This window comes from Camelus ferus, chromosome 16 (genome assembly GCF_009834535.1).
Source record: "Camelus ferus isolate YT-003-E chromosome 16, BCGSAC_Cfer_1.0, whole genome shotgun sequence".
Classification (NCBI taxonomy): Eukaryota; Metazoa; Chordata; class Mammalia; order Artiodactyla; family Camelidae; genus Camelus; species Camelus ferus.
The window spans coordinates 32907921-32935909 of NC_045711.1; the positions used below are offsets into that span (position 1 = coordinate 32907921).

General features: G+C 55.4%; 1 protein-coding gene across 2 annotated transcripts in view; it reads left to right on the forward strand.

Annotated features, from left to right (window-relative positions):
* Positions 1-2006: 2006 nt before the first annotated feature.
* SCN4A (sodium voltage-gated channel alpha subunit 4) overlaps positions 2007-27989 on the forward strand; it is a 41388-nt gene continuing 15405 nt past the window's right edge. Inside the window, exons 1-14 of one of the 2 annotated variants that reach the window (XM_006177405.3) lie at positions 2007-2179; positions 15271-15940; positions 16027-16145; positions 16309-16398; positions 16677-16805; positions 17298-17389; positions 18632-18910; positions 19723-19786; positions 20037-20178; positions 20956-21165; positions 21694-21847; positions 23648-23886; positions 25633-25806; positions 26603-26959. In XM_006177405.3, the coding sequence (XP_006177467.2) occupies positions 15668-15940; positions 16027-16145; positions 16309-16398; positions 16677-16805; positions 17298-17389; positions 18632-18910; positions 19723-19786; positions 20037-20178; positions 20956-21165; positions 21694-21847; positions 23648-23886; positions 25633-25806; positions 26603-26959 (2322 nt within the window). In that variant the 5' untranslated portion in view covers positions 2007-2179; positions 15271-15667. Of the gene's footprint in view, positions 2180-15270; positions 15941-16026; positions 16146-16308; positions 16399-16676; positions 16806-17297; positions 17390-18631; positions 18911-19722; positions 19787-20036; positions 20179-20955; positions 21166-21693; positions 21848-23647; positions 23887-25632; positions 25807-26602; positions 26960-27989 lie in introns of those variants that run through there. The other variant, XM_032457086.1, reaches the window with a different exon arrangement.

Genomic DNA, 27989 nt, shown 5'->3' on the forward strand with positions numbered 1-27989 from the left:
GCATATTTCACACACAGTTTTTGTTTTCCCATCAACCTCATCCCTAATCCAAATGGCACCCTGTGCAACTTAGAAATATTAGCCCCTTCCTCTAGACATTTTGCTACCATTTGCTAGAAAACGACCATCTTAAATATACTGATCTATAATGACTACAAAGGTGATAGGTGTCCAGAATTGTGCAGTGCCCAACCCATACAACCAGATGTAGCATCCCTGCCTCCTCATGGGTTATAATTCCCTTCAATGATGTCAATCCCTCATTAAAGACGGTCTTACTCCACAGAGCTTTGGGCAGTGGTAGGCAGTGCCCGAAAGGGCAGAAGCATTATTGGGAATGACGGCTGCCTCCCACTGCCTCCCCTCGAGTGCCCACAGACAGAGCAGTGTGCTATCAAGGGAACACTGAGCAGGAATGCCAGACAGTGGCCAGCAGCAAAGCAAACTGGAGTTGCAGCAGGGTTGGAAGTGATGAGAGGGATCCCGAGGAACAGCTGTAGTGAGACAACGTGGGAAGGATCTGAGATAAAATATTTGCTTTTCTGTGAATGCTGGAAGATGTAAAGAAGAGGCAGGGGGCAGTAGGCACTGGATTACATTAGTAGTAATATACATGGAAAAATGTCAGGTCAGTGAGAGCAAAGTAGGATAAAGAACTTCAGAGAGAAAACACCAAGGCTCACACCTCTGAGGGTGGGAGGAGATGGAACTATAGGAAGTCTGGCCGTAGCAGGGACTTCTCACACCAGAGCCAGGCCTGGCCCCCAGGGAGGGGCTGGACAGTGCTGAGGCTGTATCCATGGAGAGTCACTGGGAGGAGAGGAGCCCTCTGTGCCACCGCTAGGACAGTGGGTGACCACTCGCTGGGCCTTCCTGTGGGCCTCCCTCTGCAACTCTCAAAGGCCTTTCTGGCCTCGGCTCAGTTTGGAGCTCTGGCTGCCAGAAAAGACCACAGCAGTGATGGGTATGGGAGACTGGGGAGCTTTAGGGGACAGTTACTCTGGATTCACCCAAGCATTCTCTCCTCCGCCAGGAGTGGGCGCTCGTGTGGTAGCTGAGATGGGTCATTTCTCAACATGTCCAGTAGGGGTCACCACAGCCCCATAGTGGAAGTGGGGGAGGGGCGCTAAAGTAACCTCCCCTCCCCCCAGGATATCCGCTCCCCAACCTCTGAGGGACTGATGTCTAGCCAGTGGGGTGAGGGGAGTGGGAGTGGAGAAATGACCCTCAAGATTGCTGTGTGGTCCAGATAAACAGCATTGTGTGTCTGTGTCTATGTGTGTGTGTGTGTGTGTGTGTGTGTGTGTGTGTGTAGTATGTGGATTTGGATATACAGATAGGCATACACTTAATAAAAATGTATTGAAACTAGGTACATACAGGTGGTCCTATGTGTATGTGAACAGACAACTGCATGGATATAAGTAACATGCATGGAAATTGACAAATGCAGGAGCGTGACTGGGGTGTGCACATGGCGACACCTGATACAAGTGCAGCATCTGGGATATGCGGCATCTGTGTCCATCTGGGCGGGAGAGTGTGTATGGCTACATGCATGTAATAGTACACATATGTGCATGAGCCTGACGTGAGCGCAGGAGCGCATCTGTATGTGTGAGCATGTGCGTGAATGGGTGTGACAGGTGGTGGAAGGAAGCATTTGTGTGTCTGTGAATGATGGTTTATGTGTATGGCTGAGAGGGTGATTGTGACATTGGGGGGTTGTGCAGGCATGCGCGTGTAGAGAGTGTGTGAGTGTGCAAGCCGTATGAGCCCTGGGAGTACTTCCAGGGACGTGTGAGAATGAGCCTGCATTAGTCTGTCAAGAGAGGGAGACAACGGCGCGTGTGGGCTAGCCGTGTGCCCCAGTAAGTACGTGTGTGCCACGTGTGGGTGGGAGAGAGTTTCGAGTGTGTCACCCCCAGGGTCAGCCAGCCCCGGCCCCAGGGCAGTCCCAGGCCGAGCCCAGCGCACACCCAGTGAAGGAAGAGCGGCCGAGGCTCCCACCTGAAGATTGGCCCAGTCCTCAGGTTTCACTCATGACCCTGTGACATCAGCGGCAGCAGCTGTCCCCGCCGGCCCGGCCCCCCGGCCAAGTCCCCCGGAGTCCCAGCCCCAGCCCGAGGTGGGCACGACACTCTGGGCTCCGCAGCAAGCACTCCACTCCCGTCCAACAGTGAGTACAGTGCCCCTCCGCACCCCGCCCCGCACCAGGCACCCCGAGGGCAGGCCACCCCAAGGGGCAGGGTGCCCTGGCCCCAAGCCCAGCCTGGCGCTGAGGAAGACACCACTTTGCTCCTGGCACCGCCGTCCTCCTGCCCACACCGGGCCCTGCTCCGCGGCTGCCGCTGCCCAAGCTCCTTGCGCCATGACCCTGGGTCCCCACGCTGGCCTCTCTTGGCACTGTCATCTGCTCTCTGTGCCCCTGCCTGGCTGGCTGTCCCTGCCCTCAGCAAGGGTCCTCACCCTGGTCACAAATGGCCCAGTGGCTAAGGCTCGGCTCCTGGCGGGGTGACCCAAGGGACAGAGACTGGGCTGACTTTCTTCAGGAGAGGAGAGTGGAGGAGCCAAAACAGTGACTCGGCTGGGCCTGTTTGCCGTGGCCCAGAAGGCAGGGGTGTGGGGGGAGGAGAGCAGGAGGCCGAGTGGAGGGTGGCAGGCGGCTCCTTTGCTCAGCTGAAACAGTAATCTGCGAGATGCCAGCAGAGGACACATCTCAGGCTGCGTGGCTGGCCGGGCTCTGCCCACCGCCCCTGCCTCTCCCCGCCTGTGTGGGGCACAGTTGGGCCCCTTTCCTGTAGAATCCGAGGAGAGGGCCAGAAGAGCAACCCCACAAAGCGGAGTGGGTGTACAGACGGAGAGCCAGAAAGCCTGGAGTGTGGGGGAGAAGATCGGGTCACAGCACTGAGGGGACTCTGGGAGACTCAGGGGGCAGGAGGTAGGGGCCAAGGTGAAGAGGCAGGACAGATCTCAGCTACCCCTCTCCCTGCTGACAGAGCTGGGCACCCAGGACTCTGGGAGTTAGGGTGGGCAGGTGCTAGCAGAGAAGGCAGGATGGCCTGAGCAGAGATGGGAGAAGGTGTTTCGGAGGCACATGGAGCTGAAGGGAGGTGTGCTTTGAGGGCTGGTGTGTGTGTGTGTGTGTGTGTGTGTGTGTGTGTGTGTGTGTTAGGAGGCATTTGTTTAAAAGTTTGGGGATTTCTCATCTAGAGGCCTGGAGGGTGGGGGCTGCTTGGGGCTTTCCAAGAATGCACTGGTTGGGGAGGGAGGCCCTGAGCCCCTTCCTGTCCACCCAGTTCAGTACTGTGTTCTGCTGCCTCTCCACCCTGCTCAGGGCATGGGGCCAGGTCATGATGAGAGCTCATGGTGGCCCCCTGGGAAAGGCGGCCTCCAGGTGAAGACTAGACATGTCCCTCTCCTATGCAATCCACCTGCCTCAGGGACCTGCCCAGAAATCAGTCACCCCAGAGCCCAGGAAGGTTAGAACCCAAAGGAGCCTTGAAGGCCATTTAACTCAGCCCCTAAGAATAAGCCAGCTTGGGGAGAGTAGCTAGAGACAAATTTTGGGCAGGGGTCTGGCTAGCCTGGAGAGGGGAAGGGGCTGACAGAGAGGTGGGGCAGAGCCACAAGTGAGCATTCTTGTCACTTGCCCCCCAGGGCCCTGAGCTAAGGAGACCTCAGGGGTGGCCATGACTGAACACAGGTATGCAGAGCTGGGGTTGGGGGCACAGAGGGCTGGTTCTCTCAGGACCCTCCAGATTCTTCTGGAGTCATCCGCAGTCCCCTGCCCATGGCCAGTGGTGTGGACAGTTGTTGCCATTGTGCTAGTATTTGGAGCCACGTCACCTGTGCAGGATGATACAGGGGCCCAGACATAACCCAAGGGCCCGTCCCCGTTTCCATCCCAGGCATCTTTTAAGGGATTGGCTGAGATTTTAGCAGGGCTTGGGAAATGTAGGTAGTCCCATCCCAGCCTGGCCTTGCTTGTCATTTCTGGTTGGGGACCTGCATGAGGTGGGGGCTCAGGACTCAGGGTCACCTCCAGCTCTAGGCTGGCCTGAGTATCAAGGTCTCCTTAGGTGGCTTCCCAGCCGCAACCCCAGGCCCAAACCCTGAGGTTGATGCCGAAGGCAGAGGACTCCTGGCCCGATGTTAGGAGTGGTCCTGACAAAGTCCCTGCCTTCAGGGGCAACTCTGGCCACCAGAACAGAGAAAAGTGTGGCTATTGTCCAGGAGAGGGTCAGGGTGGCACAGCTGAGGTAGGGTTCAGAGAAGCCCCGCCCCACAGGGCAGGAAGAGCCAGAGAGGAGAGAAGGGATTGGACCTCCCAGAGAGGAGTGGAAAAGCTCTTTCCAGGTGAGCGTTGAAGGGAGATGAAAAATCTGAGCCTGGAGGCCTCAGAGAGCAGGTAGAGAGAAGGGAGGGGAAGGAGGAGGGGGGACGTCAACGACCACAGTCCAGGTTACACAACCCTTATGCTCTGTGACTCCACTTACAGGAAAGGCTCAGGCTCAGAGGGTCCTGTCACTTCCCAGAGCACACAGCTCGTGAGTGGCCAGGGCTCTGTCCACAGCAGACAAGGCCCCTGCTCCCTGGGGAGGAAATGACACTGGGGCAGGGCTGGGTCTTGGGCAGAGCTTGAGCCCGAGACCCAGGGGGCAGCCCTAATGGTTCCCAGCTCTGCAGCGGCAGGGACAGGTCCGGGCTCCATCAGAAGGTGCTCCTGGGGCTGGGGAATCCCGGGGTCCCTCCACCTCCACCGCCCCTGCCCCAGGCCTTTCATGTGCTCTGGCCCCCATTCTGCCTTGTCAGCAACAGCTATTTTTATTCCCTGCAGTTTTCAGTCAACAGCCCTTGTGCGGGGGATGGGGCAGCCGGAGGAGTGGGAGGGGCTTGAGGAGCCCACAGGCAGCGGGGGTGGCAGGGGAGCCGCTGTGCCCCTCAAAGGGCGGGCTGACCCCCCTCCTGCAGGCCTCCCTGTTCTCTGCCAGGAGCCCTGGCGAAACTGGGTAGTGCAAGACCACAACAGGTCACCAGACCCACTGTTTCTGAACTGGTTTGTGAAACCAGGTGCCCCCCTCCCCCTCCATGGGTGCTAGAAGGTCATGGTCCAGTTTAGACTGGGGTGATGATACACCTTAGTGGTTAGGAGCCAAGGTCTCCTTCAAGAGCCCCAAGGGCCAGGCTTCCAGCCCCAGTGTACTACATAAATAACACTTGGTAAGTTCCCTACCTTCTCTGTGCCTCTGTTTCCTCATCTGTCAAATGGAGTGATAACAATAGGTGATGGTCAGGATTAAATAAGCTCATGACATACATGTGAGGTGCCCACGACAGTGCTTAGCCAGTAGTTAGCTCTACATAAGTGTTAACTAGTAATTCATTATTATGCTTGTTACCAGGATGTGACTCTGAAATAAATGTCTCCTTGTGGGGAGCAACAGAAGTGAGGAAGGAGTGGGGCATAGCTCACTGGTAGAGTGCACACCTAGCAGGCATGAGGCCCTGGATTCAATCCCCAGTACCTCCACTAAGTAACTAAATAAATAAACCTAATTACCTCCCCCTCTAAAAAAAAGAAAGAAAAAGCAACAACAAAAAAATTGGGGAAGTAGCAACAAAGTGGGCCTGGCCAGGCAGGAAGCAGGGCAGCCCTGTCCAGCTCTGGGTACCCTGCATAGCTGGGAGAGGGTGGGGGTCTTATGGGGAGCCCCTTTTATCAGAGTCTGGGTTTTGCAAATGTGGCCATAAGGGCTGTGAAACGGAGAGGGAAAAATCCAACCCACCTTCCCTGAGGCACACATTTTAGTAAGAGCTGCAGGTGACTTTTATCTTTTCTGAAGCTTGTTAAGTTCTTGATTGGCCTAATTTTGGAGAAGGATCTTTCTGCAGGGTAGCTGGTGAGAAAATATCCATGGAGCAGTTTCTGGGGTAGAGCAAAATTCTCTGAGTGGCAGAGCCGCCCTGGCTGAAGGGGCGGGACAGCCCATCAGCCTTTCTAGGGGGTTTCAGGTTATAGGCTTGGGTTCTGCAGGCCACTTGTCCTGGTCCCTGGGCCAACTCCCAGGGCCTGGCAGGGGCCACTGCCCAAGTCGGGAGGGTTCAAAACCCACCCTACCCAGAGGGATAGGGGCTGATGGAGGGAATGGGGAGCCAGGCTGACCCTGGAATTCTCCATGCTGAGGATCAGTTTTGCACAGTCCTCTTCTTGGCCTCTGGGTGGATATAAGGCAGGAAAGAGGCCTGTCCACTGAGCCTGGGAGTGGGGCGGGTGCATAGCAGAGAGAAGAGAACAGAGGCGGGCATCTCCAGGGGGAGACGGTATGTAGGAGCAGGCAGGGTGAGAGGAGGCAGCCCTGCATCAGGGGGAAGGGGTTCCACCCCAGGGTGGGTGATGTGGGCCTAGATGGGTGTGTACACACAAGTTTAAAGGGAGCATCCATGGCACTTAGGGGCTCCTTTGTAAGAGCCGAACCAGCAAAGGGCAGGAATCCGCAGGCCTGGTGGAACTAATGAGCCTCCCTTCCCTTTGGAGCAGCTGGGAAATGACTCACAGAAGCAATGAGAGAGAGAGAGAGTGTGTGGGAATGGGCTGCAGACGGACTCTTGGGTACATGAGGGTCAACTGGTGCAAATGAAAAGCCAAACCTCGACGAAGCTCTTTACCAAACTACAGGTGAGGAGTAGAGATCCCCACCACCCACAACTCCCACCACGAGACCCCAGAAAGCCAGAGCCTGGCCCCACCAGCACCTGCCAGATGCCCACCCCACCCCACCTCTTTCAGGGGCTTGGCCCAAGGATCTGGTCTGCCCTTTGAAGAGGACAGACAGGTGAGGATCAGGCCAAACCAGGGGGCAGCCGGATGGGACCTCAACCTGGGCGTGCCCTGTGCTGGGGAGGGCAGCCATGCCCAGCCCAGCTCCCCACAGGCCAAGAGGGAGTTGGTGTTTGTAGTAACAGGCTTGTGGATTTGGCCTCAGAGAGCTACGTTCGAATCCTGGCTTTGCCACTTGTTAGCTGGGATGATGAATGCAAAACACTTGGAACAGTGTCTGGCACGTGGTAAACACCAAAATGAACGTACGCATGACTGCTCTGCATCAAGAAATAATTCTTACGCCTCCACCTCTTGGGCCCATGCACGTCACCTTGACAGGTGACTACACTGAGATTTGGGACCCAGAGGAACTAACCCCCTCCCACTCCGTATAGACTCTTTCCCGACCTGACTGAAACCTGGAATTCCACATCTTGAGATAAATTCCTTTGATTTAAGGCTCAGTTTTGGGAGGGGAAAACAACTCTCAGGTCTTTGGTTCTGGGGAGAAAAGGCTTCCAGGGCTGACAGAGGAGCTGGGAGGGCTTAGCAGAAGGGGCACAGTTCACTGAACCCAATTTGGCCCTTTTGTGGCTTTTTATTTCATCAGGTTCCTAATCAACCAGAAGCACTCTGGGTGGAGGAAAAGGGTTGGGTCGGGTTTGGGAGGATGAGGCAAGCTGGGAAAAAACTAGCGGATGTTCTCAGAGAGCCTTTGGGGATTGGCAGAACCAGAACTGATGGGGGGGGCACCAAAATATCCTGAACAGGAAGCCAAAGTTGGCATACAGTAAGTGCAAAATAAATGTGGCCACCACTATCATTCTTACCCCATGGGGAGGACAAATCATCAGGCTGGTTGAACCAGGTGCCTAAAAAGGGAAGCTTGTTTTGACCCAGTGAGCCCCACCTGGAAAATGCAATCAGCATCGGCTTCCCCTTGTCCAGGGTACCCCCATGTGACCCTCATGGTTTCCGGAACATTCAGGGCTCCTGAGTGTCCGGAGGTTTCTGCACTAGGCTCCAGGCTGTCCTCCAAGATCTCCTGAAGCAGATTTCCTCTGCAGAGAGTGTTAGCCCAGGAGGGGAGGGCCACCTGGGGTGACTTCCTCCAGGCCGCTGGCCTGCCAAGGCCCTAAGTGCTGGCAGAGAAACAACACAGCTACCCCCTTCCCACCCCTATCCCCAGCCAGTCCCGGCTGAGAAAAAGCTGGGACTTGAGATTTACAGCTAGGGGGATGCAGGGATCCATTGTGCGTTCTTGGCGCTGGGCCACAGCGGAAATGCAGGAATTTGGGAAGTAGGCCACCTGGATGCCTGGTGCTGTCTTTGGCCAGGACAGGAAAAGTTTGATCTCTTTCAGTCTCGCAGAAAGTTCTCAGTCTGAGCCCCCAAAGCAGGTGAAGGCTGAGGAGGGGCCTCCACTGACTGGCTGCAACTCTGGGTAATTTTGCTTCCAATTCACAGAAAAACAAAACAGCTTGAGCCTGGAAATGCAGCTTTACTAGAGATGAAGGGCATGCTTGCTTGGCAAGCAGGATGGTGATGGGGTCTGAGCAAGGCCAGCAAGCTACCCACCATCTCTACTTCCTAAGGGATGTACCCTATAGGGAATAGGGAAGGCTGTGAGGGGCAGGCCACAGCCATTCTCAACCTTCTGGGAGTATCTCACACTCATTTTTACATCCCAGGCTGGCAGGACATGGTTGAGGCTTCCTGGAGGGATTCAGGCCAATGCAGTGCAGCTAGGTGGGTTTCTGGATGTTTGAAGGACTCTCCTTGAAATCTTGGTGTCCCAAGAGAGAAGGTTCTAGAAGCATATAATGGCAGGAGGGGGGGATGCTGTCTGTCTTGAGCCTCACTTGGCCAATAATTTGGGACAACCAGAATCACAGGCACCCAGCTAGCTATAAGGGATGGCCTTGAACTGAGAGAATCAAGATCCAATAAACTTTCACAAAAGACTGCATGTGAAGAAGTGCAATAAATGAGGGGAACTTAAACAGAGGTACATGGAAAATCCTGCACCTGGATTTATATTAACCTTACATCCTGAAAACTTGCTGTAATCATTATAGTTCCAGGAGGGTTTTCTGCCAATTTTTTTTGGACTTTGTACATAGACAATCATGTCATTTGTGAACAAAGACGATTTTATTTCTTCCCTCCCAATTAGTATAGCTTTTATTTCCTTTTCTTGTCTTATTGCATCAGCTAGGACTTCCAGTATGATATTGAAAAGACGTAGATAGAGGCAACATCCTTGCCTTGTTCCTGATCTTAGTGCAAAAGCACCTAGGTTTTCACCAGTAAGTGCTATGTTAGCTGTAGGATTTTTATAAATGTTTTTATCAGGTTGAAAATTTTCCTCTCTATTTTTAGTTTCCTGAGAGTTTATCGTGAATGGGTGTCGGATTTGGTCAAATCCTTTTTCTGCTTCCATTGATATGATCACATGTATGATTTTTCTTTTGACTATTGATGTGATGGATTACATTAATTGATTTTCTTAGGTTGAACGTGCTGTGCATACCTGGGATGAATCCCATTTGGTTGTGGAGGATAGGTTTTTATTTTCATACTGTTGGATTTGATTTGCTAATATTTTGTTGAGCTCCACCTGGATTTAAAAGAGAAGAATCAATTATAGGATGAGGAAGAACTAATGTGTCCACAGTTCATGAAGAAAAGCTGCAGGGGTGTCTGTAAACTCACCTTGTGGGTGGACTGCTGAAAAAGTAAATGCCATCTTAGGATGAATGAATACAACGAGAGTCCAGGCCAAGGAGAAAAGGCCTCTCCGTGTGGTCAGACTATATCTGGAATTGGGTGTTCCAATCTGGCAGCCCCACAGAGGGAGACAATGCTGGGCTGGACCTGCTCCAAAGAAGAGCCGCCTCGCCCTCTAATGTCCTCACCCTCGGCTCCCTGCCTGTGGACAGCTGGCCCCGGCCTGGTTCCCTGACTCCAGACCCTTCCTCTCCCGCCCTGTCTCTGTCTGCCTTCAGGCCCCCAACACTTTCCCCACCACTTCCGCCCAAACTTCGGTCTTGACGCAGTTTCCGACAGAGCTTCTCACTTACTAAAAGGGCCCTGGCGCCTGTGGAGCAGGGTTTTTAATCTTGGCTTGGCCTTTCATTTATCACTCTCTAAAATTATCTTATTTGCTTCCCTATTTACTATCTGCCTCCTCCCTCGGGAATGCAAGCTCAATGAGGCCAGGAAATTTGCCACTCCTGTATCCCTGGCTCCCAAAACAGAGCCCGGCATGGAGCAGATGCTCAGGAAGTGTGTGTTGAATGAATAAGTGTGTCAGCTGGGGGGCGTTACTACGCCTCTCTGGGCCCCAGTTGCCCCATATGTAAAATGAGGGAGTTGGACTTGATCTCTCGGGTCCTTGCAAACCCAACGTACTTAAATTCGGTGAGAAGAAGAACCCCCAGGCCCTCAGCCTCCACATCTCAGGAACAGGCTGGGGAAGAGGCCGGAGACTGAGTTATGGCTGGTGGAAGGAGGGTTCGAACTGTCACATGGTTTCCTTTACTCTGAATTGTGGCCTGAGGGACCACCTGGAAATCTGCCAGCAAGACACCCAGCCAGTGAGTGACATGGGGCATTACCAGTGCTTGTCCCTGCCAGAAACTCACTGTGCCCACATCCCAGATGTCTTCCCTCCCCTGGTGCCACTGAAAACAAGGCATCTTGTCCCATCTGTTCTAGACACACTGTAAGGGTAAGCAGGAGGCACATCCATGCCGGCCAGTTGTGGCCCCAGCCCGATCCACCATCCCTGGGAAGGGCTCTCCAAAGCAGCAGGATGATGTCCAGACTCCTAGACGTGGTTTCCAAGGCCCTGGCCACGCTGCCCAACCCATCCCCCCCCCAAATCCCTAAACAGATTCTGTGCCCCACTAAGGCCAACACAGTATATTTCCTTATGTCCCGCCTCTGCCTTTGCGCTGGCTGTTCCAGGGGCTGGATCACCCGGTCCTTGGCGGCTACCAGAAGTTTACTTAAGTTTTACTCTGAGTGCAATAGAAAGTTCCTGGAGAAATGTAAGCAGGAGAAACAACGTGATTTGTTTCTTTGTAAAATGGCACCACTGCTTTACGGGACTGGTTGGGAGAGGCCAGGGGCAAAAGCAGGTAGAAACTACAAGAAACTGTTGTGATAGGACCTGGGGGGGAAGGAGAGGTCAGGTGTATTTTGGAGATGGTATTGATAGAGCTTTGGACAGGCTGGCCGTAGAGGTGAAGGGAGAGGAGAATTCAAAAAGACGCCTCAGTTTTTGACATGAGCAAATTTTGGTTTGGACGGATGACGGTGTTTTCTCCTGTGCTGAGGGAGACTGTGGGAGGCAGGGGGTGTCAGTGGAAAAGCACAGATGTTTCACTCCAGGTACTGCAGGTTGGATGCCTACTAGCTATCCACATGCTGGGGTCCAGTCGCCAGTTGACTTTATCTGTCCGGAGTTCAAAGGAGAGGCTTAATATATTCCTGTAACACTAGTTACACAGGAATGATGCCATCCAGACCCAGACAGAGCCCTGAGATTGGGGAGAAGAAGAGGGACAAGCAAAGGACACTGAGAAGGAACAGCCAGGGAGGCTGGAGGTAAACCAGGGGCGGGCCGTCATGGAGGACAGAGAGCATAGAGCGTTTCCAGAAGGGGGCTGCGGCCAACTGGGCTGAATGTTTCTAAGAGGTAGAGGGAGGTGAAGACAGAAACGTGTTCAGCAGACTTGGCAGCAAAAGAGGGTGCCAGCGACCTGACAAAAGCCGCTTCCGTGGAGTGAGGGAAACGTAAGCCAGGTTGGAATGGGTCGGAAAGCAAACGAAAGGTAAGGTGGTAAAGACAGCCGGTGTAGACACTTCCCAAGAAGTTTGTCTGTGAAGAGGAACACACAGCGCAATAGTGAAGGGAGATGTGAGGCCCGGAGGGTGGTTTTTGTCACCACTGCCACTATTTTGAAGATGGGAGAGCCTGGCCATAGACGGGGAAGAGGTGGTGGTGGGAAAGAGAAGGTAACTAGAGAATGAGGTCCCTGGGAAGGCAGGCGAGGTCAGCGGCCTGAGCCCAAGTAGAAGTCCTGGTCTTGACTCTCCTTTTGTTATAACAGGATGGAGGAAGAAGGGGCGGGGGCAGCGAAGATAGTTCTGTTGATTTGACTGTGTGTGATGGATCCTGTTTTCTCACTGAGGACTCAGACCGAGTCACCAGCTGGGAGCATCAGTGGGAGAACTGTGGGGGTGTTGAGGAGAGAAGAGAAGGCATGAAATAGTTGTTCTCAAAAAGTGGAGAAGTGAGACTCGCAGAGAAACCTACACTTAACGGGGCAGAACTGAGGGCAACCCTGGAGTTTGTAACCATGAAGTCAGCATGAACCCAGCCAGGTCCTGCCATCGCTGCAGTTCAGGGGCGGACTCAGAAGAGCATAGTCGGGGCAGGCAGGCTGTGGTGTCCCCGGGGAGGGGCATTGATGGAGAGAGAAGGTGGCAGTTGAATACTTAACGGCAGGATTGTGATGATGGCTCTTGTAACTGAGGTTGGAGGAGGAGGGAGGGAGGTGAAGTCTGAGGCTTCTGACGCCGAGGAAGAAATCCCAGGGTCAAGGGCTGAAGGAGAGAAGGAGCCCAAGAATTACTCAACCAGGCACTTGAGCTGAGAGGTAGGAGGTCGGGGAGGGGAGCGCTTGAGGCGGCGGGTACAGAAGAGCTCCAGTTTCTGGCTGTGATTTAGGTTCAGGGTGGGCTGAAAGGAGAAGTGGGCTAAGGAAGAAGGGTCCTCTCATCCATCCATCCATCCATCCATCCATCCATCCATTCATTCATTCGATAACCTTTTATTCAGCATTTGGCACACTGGTGGTACTCAGCCAGGAAGCCACTGAAGGATTAGGCAGGGGGTGACATGATCAGATTTGTGACTTTACAAATGTAGATGGTGGATTGGAAAAGAGCTGGGCGGGAGGGAGGCAGACGGGGTGTTGTTTGAATAAAGCCCATGAGGGGTGATGAGCAGAAATAGCCTGGGGGATGCAGAGACATGCGGGTGCTGTGCGGTTTGGAACCGACCAGATACACAGCAGGATGCCTTCACCACCAACAACCAAAACCGTAGCCTCCACTGGCCTAGCCAAGGAGGGCATTTCACAAGACATCCAGATGTGAAGTGGCTTCAGGCGTGGTGAAGAGGGTAGGAGGAGAGGAATTTAGGATCAAGGGCAAATTTTGAAAGGAAAGATGAGGAGTCCATTGGGGGCCAGCTGGGGACCAGCAGGAGGAGGTGCCATGCTGGCTGTGCCATCTGTGGGTCTGGTGCCAATGTGCCAGGCACTGGATTCCGGAGGACCCCAAGCCCCGGCTTGTGAGGGGTCTGGTGGGGGAGACAGACACCCACAGACAGTCTCACAAGCAGGGCATGAATTACCGTTAACCAAACTGCTGCGAAGGCTGTGGCCACACATGAAAGGGAGTTGTGACTTGACCCGCCTGGGGCTATCAGAGTAGCGGGAACAGATGTGGCAAAGCTGTAGAAGCCATGGAAAGGAGGTGGATGGTGGTTGTTCCTGTGGCAGAGGAGAAGGGCATGGGTAGAGGTGCATGCTGCAAAAAGAAAACAAGGCTGCTGACCAGGCCCTGGAAAAGCAGCGTCTTCCAGGGGCCGAAAGGAGGAGCTCACAGAGCAGATACGGAGAAAGCGGATGGTTGGGCAGGTCACGTCCTCCTCTCAAGAATAAAGATGGTGACAGTGAGATGCTGGAAGGAGGGCCAGCTGTGAAGAAACCACTGGGTCTGTCCGCCGGGGGCCTCTGGTGACACTGATGAATGCAATTTCTACGAGTGCTAGGGCACGAGCCAGATTGTTCGTTTCTGGTTTTCTGTGGTTCCACATGGGCTTCGGTGAAGGAGGAGTGGGCAGCCTCAGGCCAGAGGGTTGTTGCCAAGTGGGGCCTGTGAGCTGGGAGGGTGCCCAGCAGCCGTGGTCCCTCCAGGGCTATCTGTCAGGTCAGTGTCTTCTGTTCTGATGGGTATGTGGCGATAGTGATGGGGCTGAAGGTGTGTGGCCAGTGGTGGGTACGACTATGGGGTCCACGTGAGGGGTGGTTTGGGGCTGGTTGTGTGTGTGTGTCCACGTGTGTGTTTCTGCACACACACTCCCACGTGCACAACGGGGCCAATGAGCAGCTGAGGGACGGGGTCAGCTGGAATGAGCAGAGTCATCCCCGTGGAAACACGACTCCCCAGTGATGGTAGGGAGCAGCTGGGCAGCCGGCCCAGGGGCGTGGCCAGCTCTGCCCAATGGCTCCAGAGGCTCCCTGGGCCGCCCTCCCCACCTGTTGACCAAGCCTGAGGAAGTGCCCGCACTGGCTAGGGCAGGAGTACTGCTCGGACGTCTGGGTCCGCTATCACAGGGCTGCCCTCCAGTGTGGCTCTGGGTGTCCCTGGGAGGGTCTGTCTGAGCCCCTTTGGTGGAGGGGTGATTCCAGGGCATCTGTCTATGTGGGCCTTGCAGTGGCTGTGTATGACCAGGCTGCAGTGGTGTCCCTGTGCCTGCTAATTGGTGTAGGTCATTCCCCAGAGCCTTTGTGATAAGTGACCCCCCCACCACCACCTTCCACAGGGAACAGGCTCAGGAGGGCTGAGCAGGAACGGGGAGGGGCCAGGAGAGGCCAAGGGACTGACCCAGGAGACACAGTCTGCACAGCTCTCACAGGTCTTTAAAGCTCCTGGTGGGTTCCCCTCTAGCCACCCAGTTCATACAGGGGTCATCAGCCAAAAGCAGTCCCTGGGAGCTCTAGCCCCGCCCCCACCATTGAAACTGTCCATCTCCGTGTCCCCAGGACCTTTCCTGTGTGTCATCCTCTTCCATGTTAGCATCTGCAGACTCTCCTGACCTGCCCCCAACCCACACCCTCACACTGCATCTTCCTGTTCCCAGCCTCTCCACCTGTCCATTGGTTACATCCCATGGGTCCTGTGGGAGGGAGCTGGTGGGACCCTCTACAGGGCCCTTCCTTCCTCCCTCTCCACACCCAACACCACGCTTCCCCAAAGCTCAGGACAGGGTACTCCACATTCCCACATCTTCCCTTTCTCTTCCCTCCAGATCAGGTATGGCAAATACAGGCAGGTGCACCACATTCTCCTTTCTCACGCCCCTGGCAGACAACACTAATTAATCACAGCAATGATTTTGCACTGAGTCTGGCGCTGCAACGTCCGTGGTCCCTGCCCATATCTTCAGGCAGCCAATAGCAGCTGATCCATGTCAGCCCCCAAGATGAAATCCATTTGCCCTTCCCGCTTTAGGCTGATCCCACCAGGCTCTCACCTTGGCCCATCCTCTGGCCCACCTGCACATTTCATGTCTGATTCCTTTCTGCCTCACTGCAGAATAGAGGCCACATGGGCATAACCAGCTGTGGTTTTCTCTGTTTCCATAGGCTGAAGCCACACAGTCCCCAGAACTTGGGCCCAGGAGGCAGTTGAAGGCACTGGGGCGTTGGCCCTAAGTCCCCAAGGTCAAAGAGGATCTGGTTGGCTTGCTGTCAGTCCAGAGGGCAGCCAATCCCCTGCTGGGGAGACTGTGGTGCAGGGCTCGGGGGTGATGCACTTGTGTCCAGCACCTGTGCAGCAGCAGCACCCGGGCCCTGCAGGCACACCTCCCAGTCCCCACAGGGCCTGCGCGCCCACCTCCCCACCCTGGCCCCTGGGCAGGCAGGAGGTGAGTAGTGGACAGCAGGCCCAGGGCCAGGTGGCCGCCCAGCACCCCGGGGGCTGCACACTGCAGCTGCCCCGGCTGCCCGCCACCCTGCTGGCCCCTGAGCCCAGAATGCAAGGATGGCCAGAGCATCTCTGCCCGTGGTGGTGCCTCTGGGCCCCGACAGCCTGCGCCCCTTCACCCGGGAGTCCCTGGCAGCCATAGAACAGCGGGTGTTGGAGGAGGAGGCCAGGCAGCAGCGGAACAAGCAGATGGAGATTGAGGATGCTGAACGGAAACCACGCAGTGACCTGGAGGCCGGCAAGAACCTGCCCCTTATCTATGGGGACCCCCCGCCAGAGGTCATCGGCATCCCCCTGGAAGACCTGGATCCCTACTACAGAGACAAGAAGGTCTGGGCCTGGGAGGGCTCCCTCTACCTGTCTGCCCACCTCCATCTGTCTTCCTGTCCCAGGCTCACGCTCTCTCCCTGCCTCAGACCTTCATCGTGCTCAACAAGGGCAAGGCCCTCTTCCGCTTCTCCGCCACACCCGCCCTCTACGTGCTGAGCCCCTTCAGCATCGTCAGACGCTGCGCCATCAAGGTGCTCATCCACTCATATCCTGCCTGAGAGCGAGCGGGGCGAGCACAGGGCCAGAGACAGGCGGGGAGGGGTTAGGGAATGGGCAAAACAGTGGAGGGGGACACTCCGGGCCAGGAGGCCCTCTGTCCACCTCCCCTCCCCACCTGCTCCCTCACTTTCCTTGACCCTCCCCCCAACGCTGTTCAGCATGTTCATCATGATCACCATCTTGACCAACTGCGTGTTCATGACCATGAGCGACCCGCCGTCCTGGTCCAAGCACGTGGAGTAAGTCTCCCCTCCCCTGTTCCCCGGTCCCAGGGGTCTGCACTCTGAGGATGCTCAGAGTGACCCTGCTCTTGTCTTCCCAGGAGACAAACACTGTCACTGTCACCCCATCAACACTTTAAGCCCCTGGGGTGGGGCACACACTCTCACCAATGTCCTCAGCCCCCTGGGTGGCATATGTCATTTCTGTGCCCTCCCTCCCATGAGGTCCGTCATGGCCACCCACACCCCAACCCAGGCGTGACAGGCCTGGACCTGGCCGGCCCTCTGCTCGCCAGGTACACCTTCACAGGGATTTACACCTTTGAGTCCCTCATCAAGATTCTGGCCCGAGGCTTCTGCATCGATGACTTCACATTCCTCCGGGACCCCTGGAACTGGCTGGACTTCAGTGTCATCATGATGGCGTGAGCAAGGCCCCAAGGGCATCCTGAGACTGACAACAGGGAGGGGAGAGGGCCAGGCCTCAAAGAGGGCAACTGCGTGGGCTGACCCTCTCAGAGGGTGGACCGCAGGGCCGCGGGTCGGGCATGCAGACGGTGAGCTGCATACTTCTAGGAGCTGCCATCCCCCAGGGTCTGGCTTGGAGGCTGTCCCGGGCCCCTCCACGTACACACAGCAGCCCTGGGTCCCAGGCCCTCAGGCCCTCACCCACAGGAAGAGCTGGGCTACCCTTGTCACCCCTACTCCTCAGCAAAGCTCTGCACTGACTTCCCCACCTCTCAGGCCCTGATAGGAATCTTGGGGTATCTGACCTATCCCACCACACCGCCATGGTAACCCCAACTACAAGGATTCCTTGGAAGTCCTCTTTCTGAACCCGGAAAAGCTGTGGCTTCTGCCCTATCACCCCACCATCCCTCGGCTCTGACACAGCCTTCACCCCAACCCCTCCCCAGGTACCTGACGGAGTTTGTGGACTTGGGCAACATCTCAGCCCTGAGAACCTTCCGGGTGCTGCGGGCCCTGAAAACCATCACGGTCATCCCAGGTACTGGGGAGGAGCAGGAACCCCCCATGCCCAGGCCTGGACCCTGACACTCAAGTTCTGGGAGCCTGACCCAGGTCACAACCCTCCCAGGCGGAGTAGGACCCACACCAAAGCCTGGACACAGAGGGAAACTTGTGGCCAGAGAGAAGAGGTCCCAGGTGGGAGGATGGGTGTTTGAGGGGCAGCATAGCAAGATGATTAGAGCAAAGACTCTGCAGCCAGACTGCCTGGGTTCAATTCTCACCTCCACCACTTCCTAACTTTGACCTTGGGCAAGTGGCTTACCCTGTCTGCCTCAGTCTCCGTATCTGTAAAATGTGGATAATAACAGTACCATTCATGGGGTTGTTATGAGGATTCAAAGCCTTGATAGTGATAAGGTACTTAGAACCATGCCTGGCAAGTGAAATAAGCAGAAACCTCCACCTGAGAGGGACAGAGGGAATCAGGGATGGAAAGTCCCAGCCCTGAGGGCTCAGTAAGGAGCATGCCACATACCCACTGAGCAACAAGGCCAGTGCAGTTCCAAAGTAATGCATCAAAAAGCATGAAGTAAATAGAATCTGGCTCATCCAGAGCCTCAAAAAAACATGTGGAGAAACTGGAGAAGGCTCATTAAATGAGGGAAAGATGATCTGAAAAGGTATGGAGAATAGACTCGGGGAGGAGGAGAAATTAAGTCCCAGTGCTAGAAAGCTCTGTGGTCAATAAGGAAAGAGTATTAAAAAATTATAATAAAATAAATTTTAAAAAGGAAACATCATATGAAAGATTTTGTTTGTTTCTGTAGGACTTTTCAGAGCCTCTGATAGGATAATCTGCATATGGACTCTCCAAGAGGGAACTACAGAGCTTAGCATTTCCCAAACACGACTGAACTCGTTTTGTTAAAGGCACAGCTTGCCAGATTAGTGTTCTAAGGAACAAACTTGGGGAGTGCTGACTGAGCAACACGTGTGAAGCTCCCCAATAAGCCTGTGTGTTGCTCTGAGTCAGGCCACCCCCTGTGAAGTCCATTCTTTGTAGTCCATTCTTCTAGTGGCTGAGATTCTGTGGCCATTTGAAGGCTCCAGATTGAGAATGTAATCAGAGAAGAACGGGGCTAATTTGGGAAGGCTTCAGGGAAGCCCCAAGTAAGTCAAGGCTTGAAGAAGGCAGAGTAGGCAAAGGCTCAGGGGAGCGAAGTCAGTGAGTTATCCCCTGCCCCACCCATCCCCATGCTCTTATCCTCTCTGTGGTCAGGGCTGAAGACGATCGTGGGGGCCCTGATCCAGTCAGTGAAGAAGCTGTCGGATGTGATGATCCTCACCGTCTTCTGCCTGAGTGTCTTTGCCCTGGTGGGGCTACAGCTTTTCATGGGAAACCTGCGGCACAAGTGTGTGCGCTGGCCCCCGCCCTTCAATGACACCAACACCACGTGGTACGGCAATGACACCTGGTACGGCAATGACACCTGGAACAGCCAGGAGAGCTGGGCCAGCAACTATACCTTTGACTGGGATGCCTACATCAATGATGAAGGTAAGCATGAGGGTGGGGGGCCAGTGGGGTCTTTCCCAGCCCGCACAGCAGCCTCTTGTGAGATAAAGAGCATGGGGGAGACCTGAGATAAATCCATCACTTATCAGCTTGGGTAACCTCTGATGAGTCACTTCATTGCCCTGACCCTCAGCATCTTTACCTATAAAATGGAGACAACAGTACCCTTCTCAAATGCTTTGTGTAACAACAAATGCCAGATTGTTTTGAAAATCCTGAAACGTTTGCTATAAAAAGCAACAATCCATAGTCCCTATTCCCTCTCCTACACACTGCCTGTTCTTCTCCGTCACACCACGTGCCCGCACCCTGGCGGGGCCACCACCAGGCACCCGTACACCCACATCCTGTTCACATCCCCATACTTCACAGGCACACACACAAGACACAGTCTCGTATAGCCGCCATGAGTCCACACAGTGCCATCTGGCAGATTAGAAAGTGGCACCTGGCACCCAGGATTCTGTCTGCCACTCACCCCTTAGTCAGGGGTCCTGCCCTGGTACACAGTAGCCCCATACACATCCACGCATGCTCTCCCCACACCCCACATCTCCCCCTGTGCCCCGGCCGCATCCCACACTAGGCACTGAGCTGACACCCAAATGTATCCACTCAGAGACCTTGGGACTTGGAGCTGCCCTTAAAGGAGAGGGAAGGGGCCCTCAGAGAACATCCATTTAGTGCATGTGGCCCCCACTGCACACAGACGTGTCCACAGGTGTGCAATGGGTACTGTGCCCACAGTGTCCACATGGTGACATACTTCCTTTTTTGGCCTTTGACTCCCAAAGGGAACTTCTATTTCCTGGAGGGTTCCAACGACGCCCTGCTCTGTGGGAATGGCAGCGATGCTGGGTGAGTGATTTAGGGGGTGGGGTGAGGAAAGGTGCCCCATGGGTGTTGGAAGATGGGGGAGTGATTTGATTAGGGACAAGGACCTGGGGTAGATGGAAATACAAAGAAAACTCATGGGCATGGGTGGAACGCTTTCCTGTTTTCGGGACACAGACAAGACTGAAGGATGTTTTTGTCTTGGGGTACCCCCACCTATCCCCTACCTGGAGCTCTCCTTTCTCCCTAAAACCAGTCCCCATCCTATCCCCAGGCACTGCCCCGAGGGTTACGAGTGCATCAAGGCCGGGCGGAACCCCAACTATGGCTACACCAGCTATGACACCTTCAGCTGGGCCTTCCTGGCCCTCTTCCGCCTCATGACACAGGACTATTGGGAGAACCTCTTCCAGCTGGTACAGCACCAACCCCCACCCCGCCCATCAGCCCTACAGCCACCTCCCCCCATCTCCACGGCTTCCTCAGGGCTTGGCAGGGCTCCTAACACGGCCGTCTCCTCCATGGGATCCCCTCCATACCACTCCATACGGGTCTCGGAGCCCTGTGACACTGGGCCCCCGGCCAGAAGTGAGCCCAGCCTTTCCTTCCTTTTCCTTCTTTGCCTTAGGAGCTGAGATCTGGGCCCAGCACAGACTCCCAGGCCTCACAGTAATCAGTAGGACAGCTTAGAATCCAACTCTGCTCATACACAGTTATTTAGCTTCCACTGTTTGCAGGCAGGCAGGTTGAGTCTGGAGCCACAGACAGTGCCTTCTGGTCTCTGGTGATGTTTCTAACACTGATGATGTTAATGATAATAGCAGTAATAGTAATAATAATAGATATTACTTGCTGAGCTCTAGCTAGGTGCCAGGCACTGTGGGAAAGCTAGGATTCAAGCTGACCCCCAAAGCCTATGTTTACTATTTTTTTATCCTGGTTCTCTATCTCAAGATGTCTGGCTGGGGTTCTCAGGGCTCTCTGAGCCAGGAGACAAGGAAAGTCTGGACCCCAAGTATATCTTTTGGAGCTCCCCAGGAGGTGGCTTAGCCTGCCAAGGATGGCCACACCCTGCCTCAGAGGCTCTCAGATCGCCAGACTCTGTGAGGCGCCCTCTCTGTTTTCTTCTTGGGGCGATGGGTGTGGGTGAAAGCAGGCAGGGTGCTCTGTGATGCTTCCTCTCCCTCCCCCAGACCCTTCGAGCAGCTGGCAAGACCTACATGATCTTCTTCGTGGTCATCATTTTCCTGGGCTCCTTCTACCTCATCAACCTGATCCTGGCAGTGGTGGCCATGGCCTACGCTGAGCAAAACGAGGCCACCTTGGCTGAGGACCAGGAGAAAGAAGAAGAGTTTCAGCAGATGCTGGAGAAATTCAAAAAGCAGCAGGAGGAGCAGGAGAAGGTCTGGACTCAGGAAGAGGAGGCCGAGGGTGTGGGAGAGGCACGGGGTAGGGGCTGCAAGGCCGGGGAGGGCCCATGCTGGAGCTCTGGTTGGGTGGGAGGCATCCAGGCAGTACAAAGTATTTTGCAGCTCAGTGCCTCAGTTTCCCCATATATAACAAGGAATCTGGAGTAGTTAAACCTGAAGTAGCCATCCAGCTCAAATGGTCTTATGATTCTCATGGGCAGGGTTTAGGTCCATGCTGGGGGCGAGGTGGGTTCTGATGAGTCCCTAGGGAGCAGCTGCCCATCACCCATCATCTCATGAAGCTCAGGGTCCATCAAGGTTTCAGAGAGAGAAGAGTCCTTTGATCCCTACCCTGTCACCCCCACCACCACTGAGGTTGCCACCCCTACCTACACTAGGCTGGGCACAGGCCAGATAAAGGGGCCTCAGCCTGAAGGACTCAGGAAGAAGCTTGGAGAGTCCATTGTCCATCCCCATGGCTCAGAGATGGACTTTATGTCCATCACCCTTGCTGGTCCACAGGCCAAGGCCGCCCAGGCTCTGGAAATTGGGGATGCAGATGGGGACCCAGCCCACAACAAAGACTGCAATGGCAGCCTGGACACATCGGCTGGGGAGAAGGGGCCCCTGAGACCGAGCTGCAGCGCAGACAGTGGTGTTTCAGGCGCTATGGAAGGTGAGTGCTCGACCTCCCCATCCCCATCCTACTCTCAGGGTGGATGAGGAAGGGGGTTGCCTGGCTGGGCCCAGCTTCAGGACAGTAACTTAATATTGGCATCGAAGAAATGGCTGTGATAAATATAGTTCTGGCTTAACCTGCCCCAGTTCTGGCTGCAAGGCTGGGCTGCTGTGGGAACTGGGGGCTTCCGGGAGGGCCCTGGGGGCTGCCAAGGCCATGGGGAAAGACAGGATAATAATACTAACCAGGAAGGTCCAGTGTTCCGGAAACTGGAGATTGTGCTCCTCAAATATATTCTGGGTAAAAGTTAAAGGTCAAAGACCAGACTCTGCCCAGATAGAATCATAGACTCCTCCAAATTCCCATGCTGCCCCTCATGCCTCGGGAAGAGATAGGATAAGGTAATGAGGAGAGGGTGGATAGACACATGGATGGATGGATGGATGGGTGGGTGGGTGGATAGGTGGGTGGGTCGGTAGATGGATGGGTAGGTGGGTTGCTGGGCTGAAAGGTGAATAAATAGGAAGAGACATGGGTATATGGATGGATGAGAGGGAAGGAGAGAGGAGGAGGAAGGGAGGAAGCAAGGAAATCTGGCCTAGAAGGGATCTGGTCCCCTCCCAAGGCTTCTTGTTCCAGGATTGGCCTGGAGGACTTCGCCAATCTCTAGAGGGCTCCATTTTCCCTGACCTTGTGTGACAAGCACCCAGGTGTCTATGTGCCCTACCAGAATACGCCCCAGGGATTCTGGACAGAGCTGGCCAAGGAGGTCACTCCACACTGCCCTTGCTGGGACTGTTGTGAGGAGTTTTGGGCCTCAGACACATTTTGAGGCAGCTGCTGGAGCACCTGGGTTCGGGTTGGGGTGTTGCTGTCAGACCAGAATCTGCAGCCTTTGAGAGGTCCAGTTTACTAATTCCTGGATGGGGGTGAGGGTTAGCCATCCCCACCCCTGGGGTGTCCCAGTCAGGCACTCACACCCAGGTCTCCACGGGGCTGCCCCCAACTCCAGCCCCCTTTCCTCATATATGACATGGGGGCACTAGTATACTCATCTCCTAAATACTAAATACCATCTCAGGTGGTAATTAAATGAGATCTCACCTAGGCTGAGAACTCCCACAGGCAGCAGAGGCCTGGAAGACCAGGAAGAGAGGCAGCTTCACCCATAGGCCTTACAGAGCCCCAGGGTTCGGAGCTGGAGTGACCAGAACAGGGAATGTTTCCAGAAAGCTACCTTGTGGGAAAGGAAGGACTGGCTGGGGACAGTCTTAGAGGGGCCGTATACTGGCAGTGGGAGGGAGAGCTCTCAGAGGGACTCTCGAGCGGCACTGGTCAGTGGCAGGTGGGACTGGGACCCAACCCTCAGGCCCAGGCACAGTGGTGTCTCCCCTGCTGGGATCGCAGCCCTGAGCCATGGGTAGGAGATGGAGGTCAGGAGAGGAGCCCGGGTGTTGGAGGGGGTTTGCCAGGAAGGTGGAGTTGTAGTAGAGCATTGTTAGAAGGAGCCTGGGGTAAGACTGCTGAGGGCGTGGCTTTTGAGGGTCAGAGCTCTAAGGGATTGTGCTTTGGGGGCGGAGCATTGAGGAGTGGGGCCATGTAGGCGGGGTCTAGGGGTGGGTCTTGAAGGTGACCCGCTGAGAGGCAGGGCTTGGACTAGGCCTCCATGAGGGGGCAGGGCTTGAGATGTGGTACTCTAAGGGGCGGGGCTTGGAGGGTGGGACCAAAGATCTAGGTGGAGGAAGGAGCACACGAGGGGGGATCCTCATCAGGTGTATGTTTCCGCCCAACTCCCAGAGCTGGAAGAGGCCCACCAGAAGTGCCCACCGTGGTGGTACAAGTGTTCCCACACAGTGCTCATATGGAACTGTTGCACCCCGTGGGTGAAGTTCAAGAACATCATCCACCTGATCGTCATGGACCCCTTCGTTGACCTGGGCATCACCATCTGCATCGTGCTCAACACCCTCTTCATGGCCATGGAGCACTACCCCATGACCGAGGACTTCGACAGAGTGCTCAGCGTGGGCAACCTGGTAGGGACAGGACATGGGGAGGTGGTCCTTCCCGGGCAGGATGGGAGAGGGGCCACAGGGCCTGATGGGCTGTATGGAAATAGGGGGCACTATTAGGGGGTGTACGGGGACAGACTGGGGTTATTTTCCCACATATGGGGGCATGAGTTGATGTACAGGGAGGTACATGGGGTGATCGATGGGAGGTGGAATTTGGGTTTCAGGGTATTTGGGGGCAGAGACAGTGGGGATGAGGTGCTGGACTTCTTAAGATCAGGACTCCAGGGGCTCTGGTGTGCAGGCCATGCCCTGCAGGCAGAGATGGGGGAGTGAGAGCATGGAGGTGGGAAAGGGGCTGGATACCAAGTCTCCCCGCTTTCAGAGGTTGTTGTGGGCCTAAGAGGGACTGGGGACTTGGAAGTGGGGACATAGAGCCCCGGGAACCTGGGCCCAAGAGGCACTGGCTCACCCTGGAGGCCCAGCCCCACCCCTGGCTGCTGCCATTTCTCCAGCATGGCCAGGCCAGCTCCCCTCTCCAGCCCTTTCTGCCCCACTATTGTTGACACTCACTGATCCGCCTGCTTATCCCTGCCCATTAGGAGCATTATCACCTCGTTGCAGCCCTGGTGGAGCCTGACAAAGGGAAAAAACCGCCTCCTCCTCCAGCCCTGCCCCACCCTTCCCAATTCTCTTCCACAGTCTTTCCCAGTTGGCAGATTGGCAAGATGCTCCCCCTCCCCTGAGGCCGAGGGGAGCCTAGAGAGTGGAAGACTTGGGGCCTGGAGCAGGACGAGGACTGGGTGGGTGGCACAGGAATCAGACCCCAGACTCCCCAGCCTGCGAGGCAAGCACGTTTATCCCATGGAGATGCCCCAGGCAGCCGTGGCCAGGCTGGGCTGGAGGGACAAGGGTACACTCTGGACTCGAGGCGCAGCTGCTGGGGTGTGCGTGATGGGCCCGGCCCGCCGCCTGCCCACCCCCTGCCCACACTCTGCTGCTGTCTGGGCACCTGCTATGGCCGGGACAACTCCTGGGCGGGGCTCAGTATGTGTCTGGGCAGGCTGTGGACCCGGGGCAGCTGGTGCCCGGCAGGAGGGGGGGCCCTGCCTAGGGAGCTTTCAGGGGCTCTGCAGCCCTCAAACTCCAAGTCAGGGGGTTGCAGGGATCAGCTCTGGCTTCTCACTGATCCTCAACTTCATCCGCTTTTGGCCCCTGCCCTAGACTTCTGAGTCCACCAAAATTTTCTGAGTCCTGGAACCCCCACCAACCAGGGTAGAGAGGCTATAGGGTGTAGAGACAAGAGACTGTACTAAGCACCCCAAGATCTGGGTTTGAGACCTGACTCATTCCCATATGGGCACATGACCGAGAGCTTGCCGCTGACTGCTCTGAGCCTCAATTTCTCATCTCTGGGACAAGCGTGATAATCTTGCCCAGCTTCAGAGAGATCGGGATACTGCTGAGGTCGTAGCCACATAGCACTCTGTGAGTGATGAATATTATGATTGGGGTGAAGCCCCAGGAAGTCAAGTGACTGGCCTATGGTCACAAGGCCAGGAGCAGATGGGTCCTGGGCTCTAGATGGTACCCGGTCTGCCCTGTGGCATGGCCGTTCTGCTCCTCACTCACGTACACACACCTGCCTACCCACCTCAGGGCTCTTCCGCCCTCCCCTTGAGCCCCTGGGCTCTGCCAGGAGGTGGGAATAGGGCGGGAGACTCTTGTGCCCCCGAGGCTCTGTGACGGGGACTGCACCCCACCCCACAGGTCTTCACGGGCATCTTCACGGCTGAGATGGTACTGAAGCTCATCGCCCTGGACCCCTATGAGTACTTCCAGCAGGGCTGGAACATCTTTGACAGTATCATCGTCACTCTCAGCCTGGTGGAACTGGGCCTGGCCAACGTGCAGGGGCTGTCCGTGCTCCGCTCCTTCCGTCTGGTGCGTGAGGACCCAGGACCCGGGACCCGGGCTGAGGAGGGGTCGGGTGGGGTGGGGATGCTCAGAGGATAGGTGGAGAAACCCCCAAGAAGCCAGAGGGCTGGAAGTGAGGACCCCCTGCCCTTGTGGGCACCACTTCACCTCTCAGAGCCTTTCTTACTGGAAATAGGGAGAAAATTGTCCTTCCCCTTATTACACAGAGCTGCTGGAGGACCAAAATGACAGTCCAGGAGCTGACATTTGGACTTGACTACTAAGTGACCTTGGGCAGCCGTAGGGCAGACCTGAGAGCTGAGGCTCAGAAAACGCATCAGTAGTGGAAATGGAACTCTGAATTAATGTCTCTCCCACCACCCCATAGGAGCACTTTTATTATGTTTTTAACTTTATTGTGGGACCTATCATGCACCCACCAAAGCATAGAGAAGGTAAGGTGAACCTCTGTGTACCTATCACCCAGCTCCAACAACCATCAACATTCTATAGCTCTTGTTTTATCTGTCCCCCAACTTTTTATGGTAGGGGGAGTATGTTAAAGCAAATCCTGACATTTAATTTCACTTGCAAATACATTAGCCTGTATCTTTAAGAAAGAAAGGCTCACACAAAGAGGATGGGGTGGTAGGTTATGAGCATTTCCATTTAACAGAGAGGTAAACTGAAGTCTTGCATCCCTCAGGGGGTGGGGGGTTCAAGCTGCTCAAAAGCATTATTTCTCCCATAAGGATGGGGCTCCCTCGGGGTTAGGTCAGGAGTCCCTGGGCCTCACTGGCCCCTGCACCCCTCTGCCCGGCAGCTGCGGGTCTTCAAGCTGGCCAAGTCGTGGCCAACTCTGAACATGCTCATCAAGATCATCGGCAACTCGGTGGGGGCGCTGGGCAACCTGACGCTGGTGCTGGCCATCATCGTGTTCATCTTCGCCGTGGTGGGCATGCAGTTGTTCGGCAAGAGCTACAAGGAGTGTGTGTGTAAGATCTCCTTGGACTGCAGCCTGCCCCGCTGGCACATGAACGACTTCTTCCACTCCTTCCTCATCGTCTTCCGCATCCTGTGTGGGGAGTGGATCGAGACCATGTGGGACTGCATGGAGGTGGCCGGCCAGGCCATGTGCCTCACCGTCTTCCTCATGGTCATGGTCATCGGCAACCTGGTGGTGAGTGAGGCTGGCTGGGTGGCACCCCCACCCTCGCCCAGGAAATCCAAGTGTTCAAACCTATCCTGTGCCTTTATTTCCTTTAAATCAGGCTGTCGTCCAAGGGCCCTTTTCCTCCGAGGTTGAACTGTTTGAAATCCCTGATACTTGACCATTTTCTCTCTCTCCCCAACCCCAGATGGCAGCTGTATGTGATTTAACCCAGCAGCTCTCAAATTTTAACCTGATTAAGGACCACCTGGGGGTTTCTCAAAATCTAGATTCCTGGGCCCGTCCCCCAGAGTCAGATGCAGCAGCTCTGAGCTGGGGCCTGGGAATCTGCATGTCTCATGCATTCTGGGGCATGTTACTGAGATGTTACTGCTGCTGGTCCAGGGACCACAGTTGGAACCTAGTGTTTTGGGTAAAGTAATATGATCCCTGGAGTCAAACTGACTACGTTCCAGGCCCAGCTCCTTCACCATCTGTGTGACCTTGAACTAATTACTGCTTTCTGGTTGGCTGGGTTCTCTAACTTCACGTGGAAGAATGGTTGGCACCTCATGGGGTGGCCGGGAGGACTGACTGTGACAGAAGAAGGCCCAGGGAGGGGTTGGCACCGGGAACTCCTGGGCCTCTTGTTCTCCTCTCCTCTCACCCTCCCTTCCTGGGAATCAGGCCCCGGGCATTGGGAGGACCAGAGTTGGCATAAACTGTACCCATCCTGCTACTTTCTGTGGCTCCGGGCTTGGCGTGGGAGATGGTGCAGGGAAGGAGGTGCAAGGGCAGATGAGAAGCAGGGGCTGGGGGCCGTGGGCCAGCTGACCAGAATTTCTGTGGCTAGGGCCTGGGGAAGCATCTCTCCTTACCCTCCTGACCCGACTCCTCCCCTTCTCCGGGTGGGGGTCACCCCTGCCAGGAGTGCCAGGCCCAGCTGCCCCCTGCAGTGGCCAACGCTGCCCTGGGCAACAGGGGGGTGGGAAGACGCATGTCCCCACATTCCGCAAAGGCTGGTGGAATCCTTGAGCTGCTGGGTCAGCACTTCTCAGAT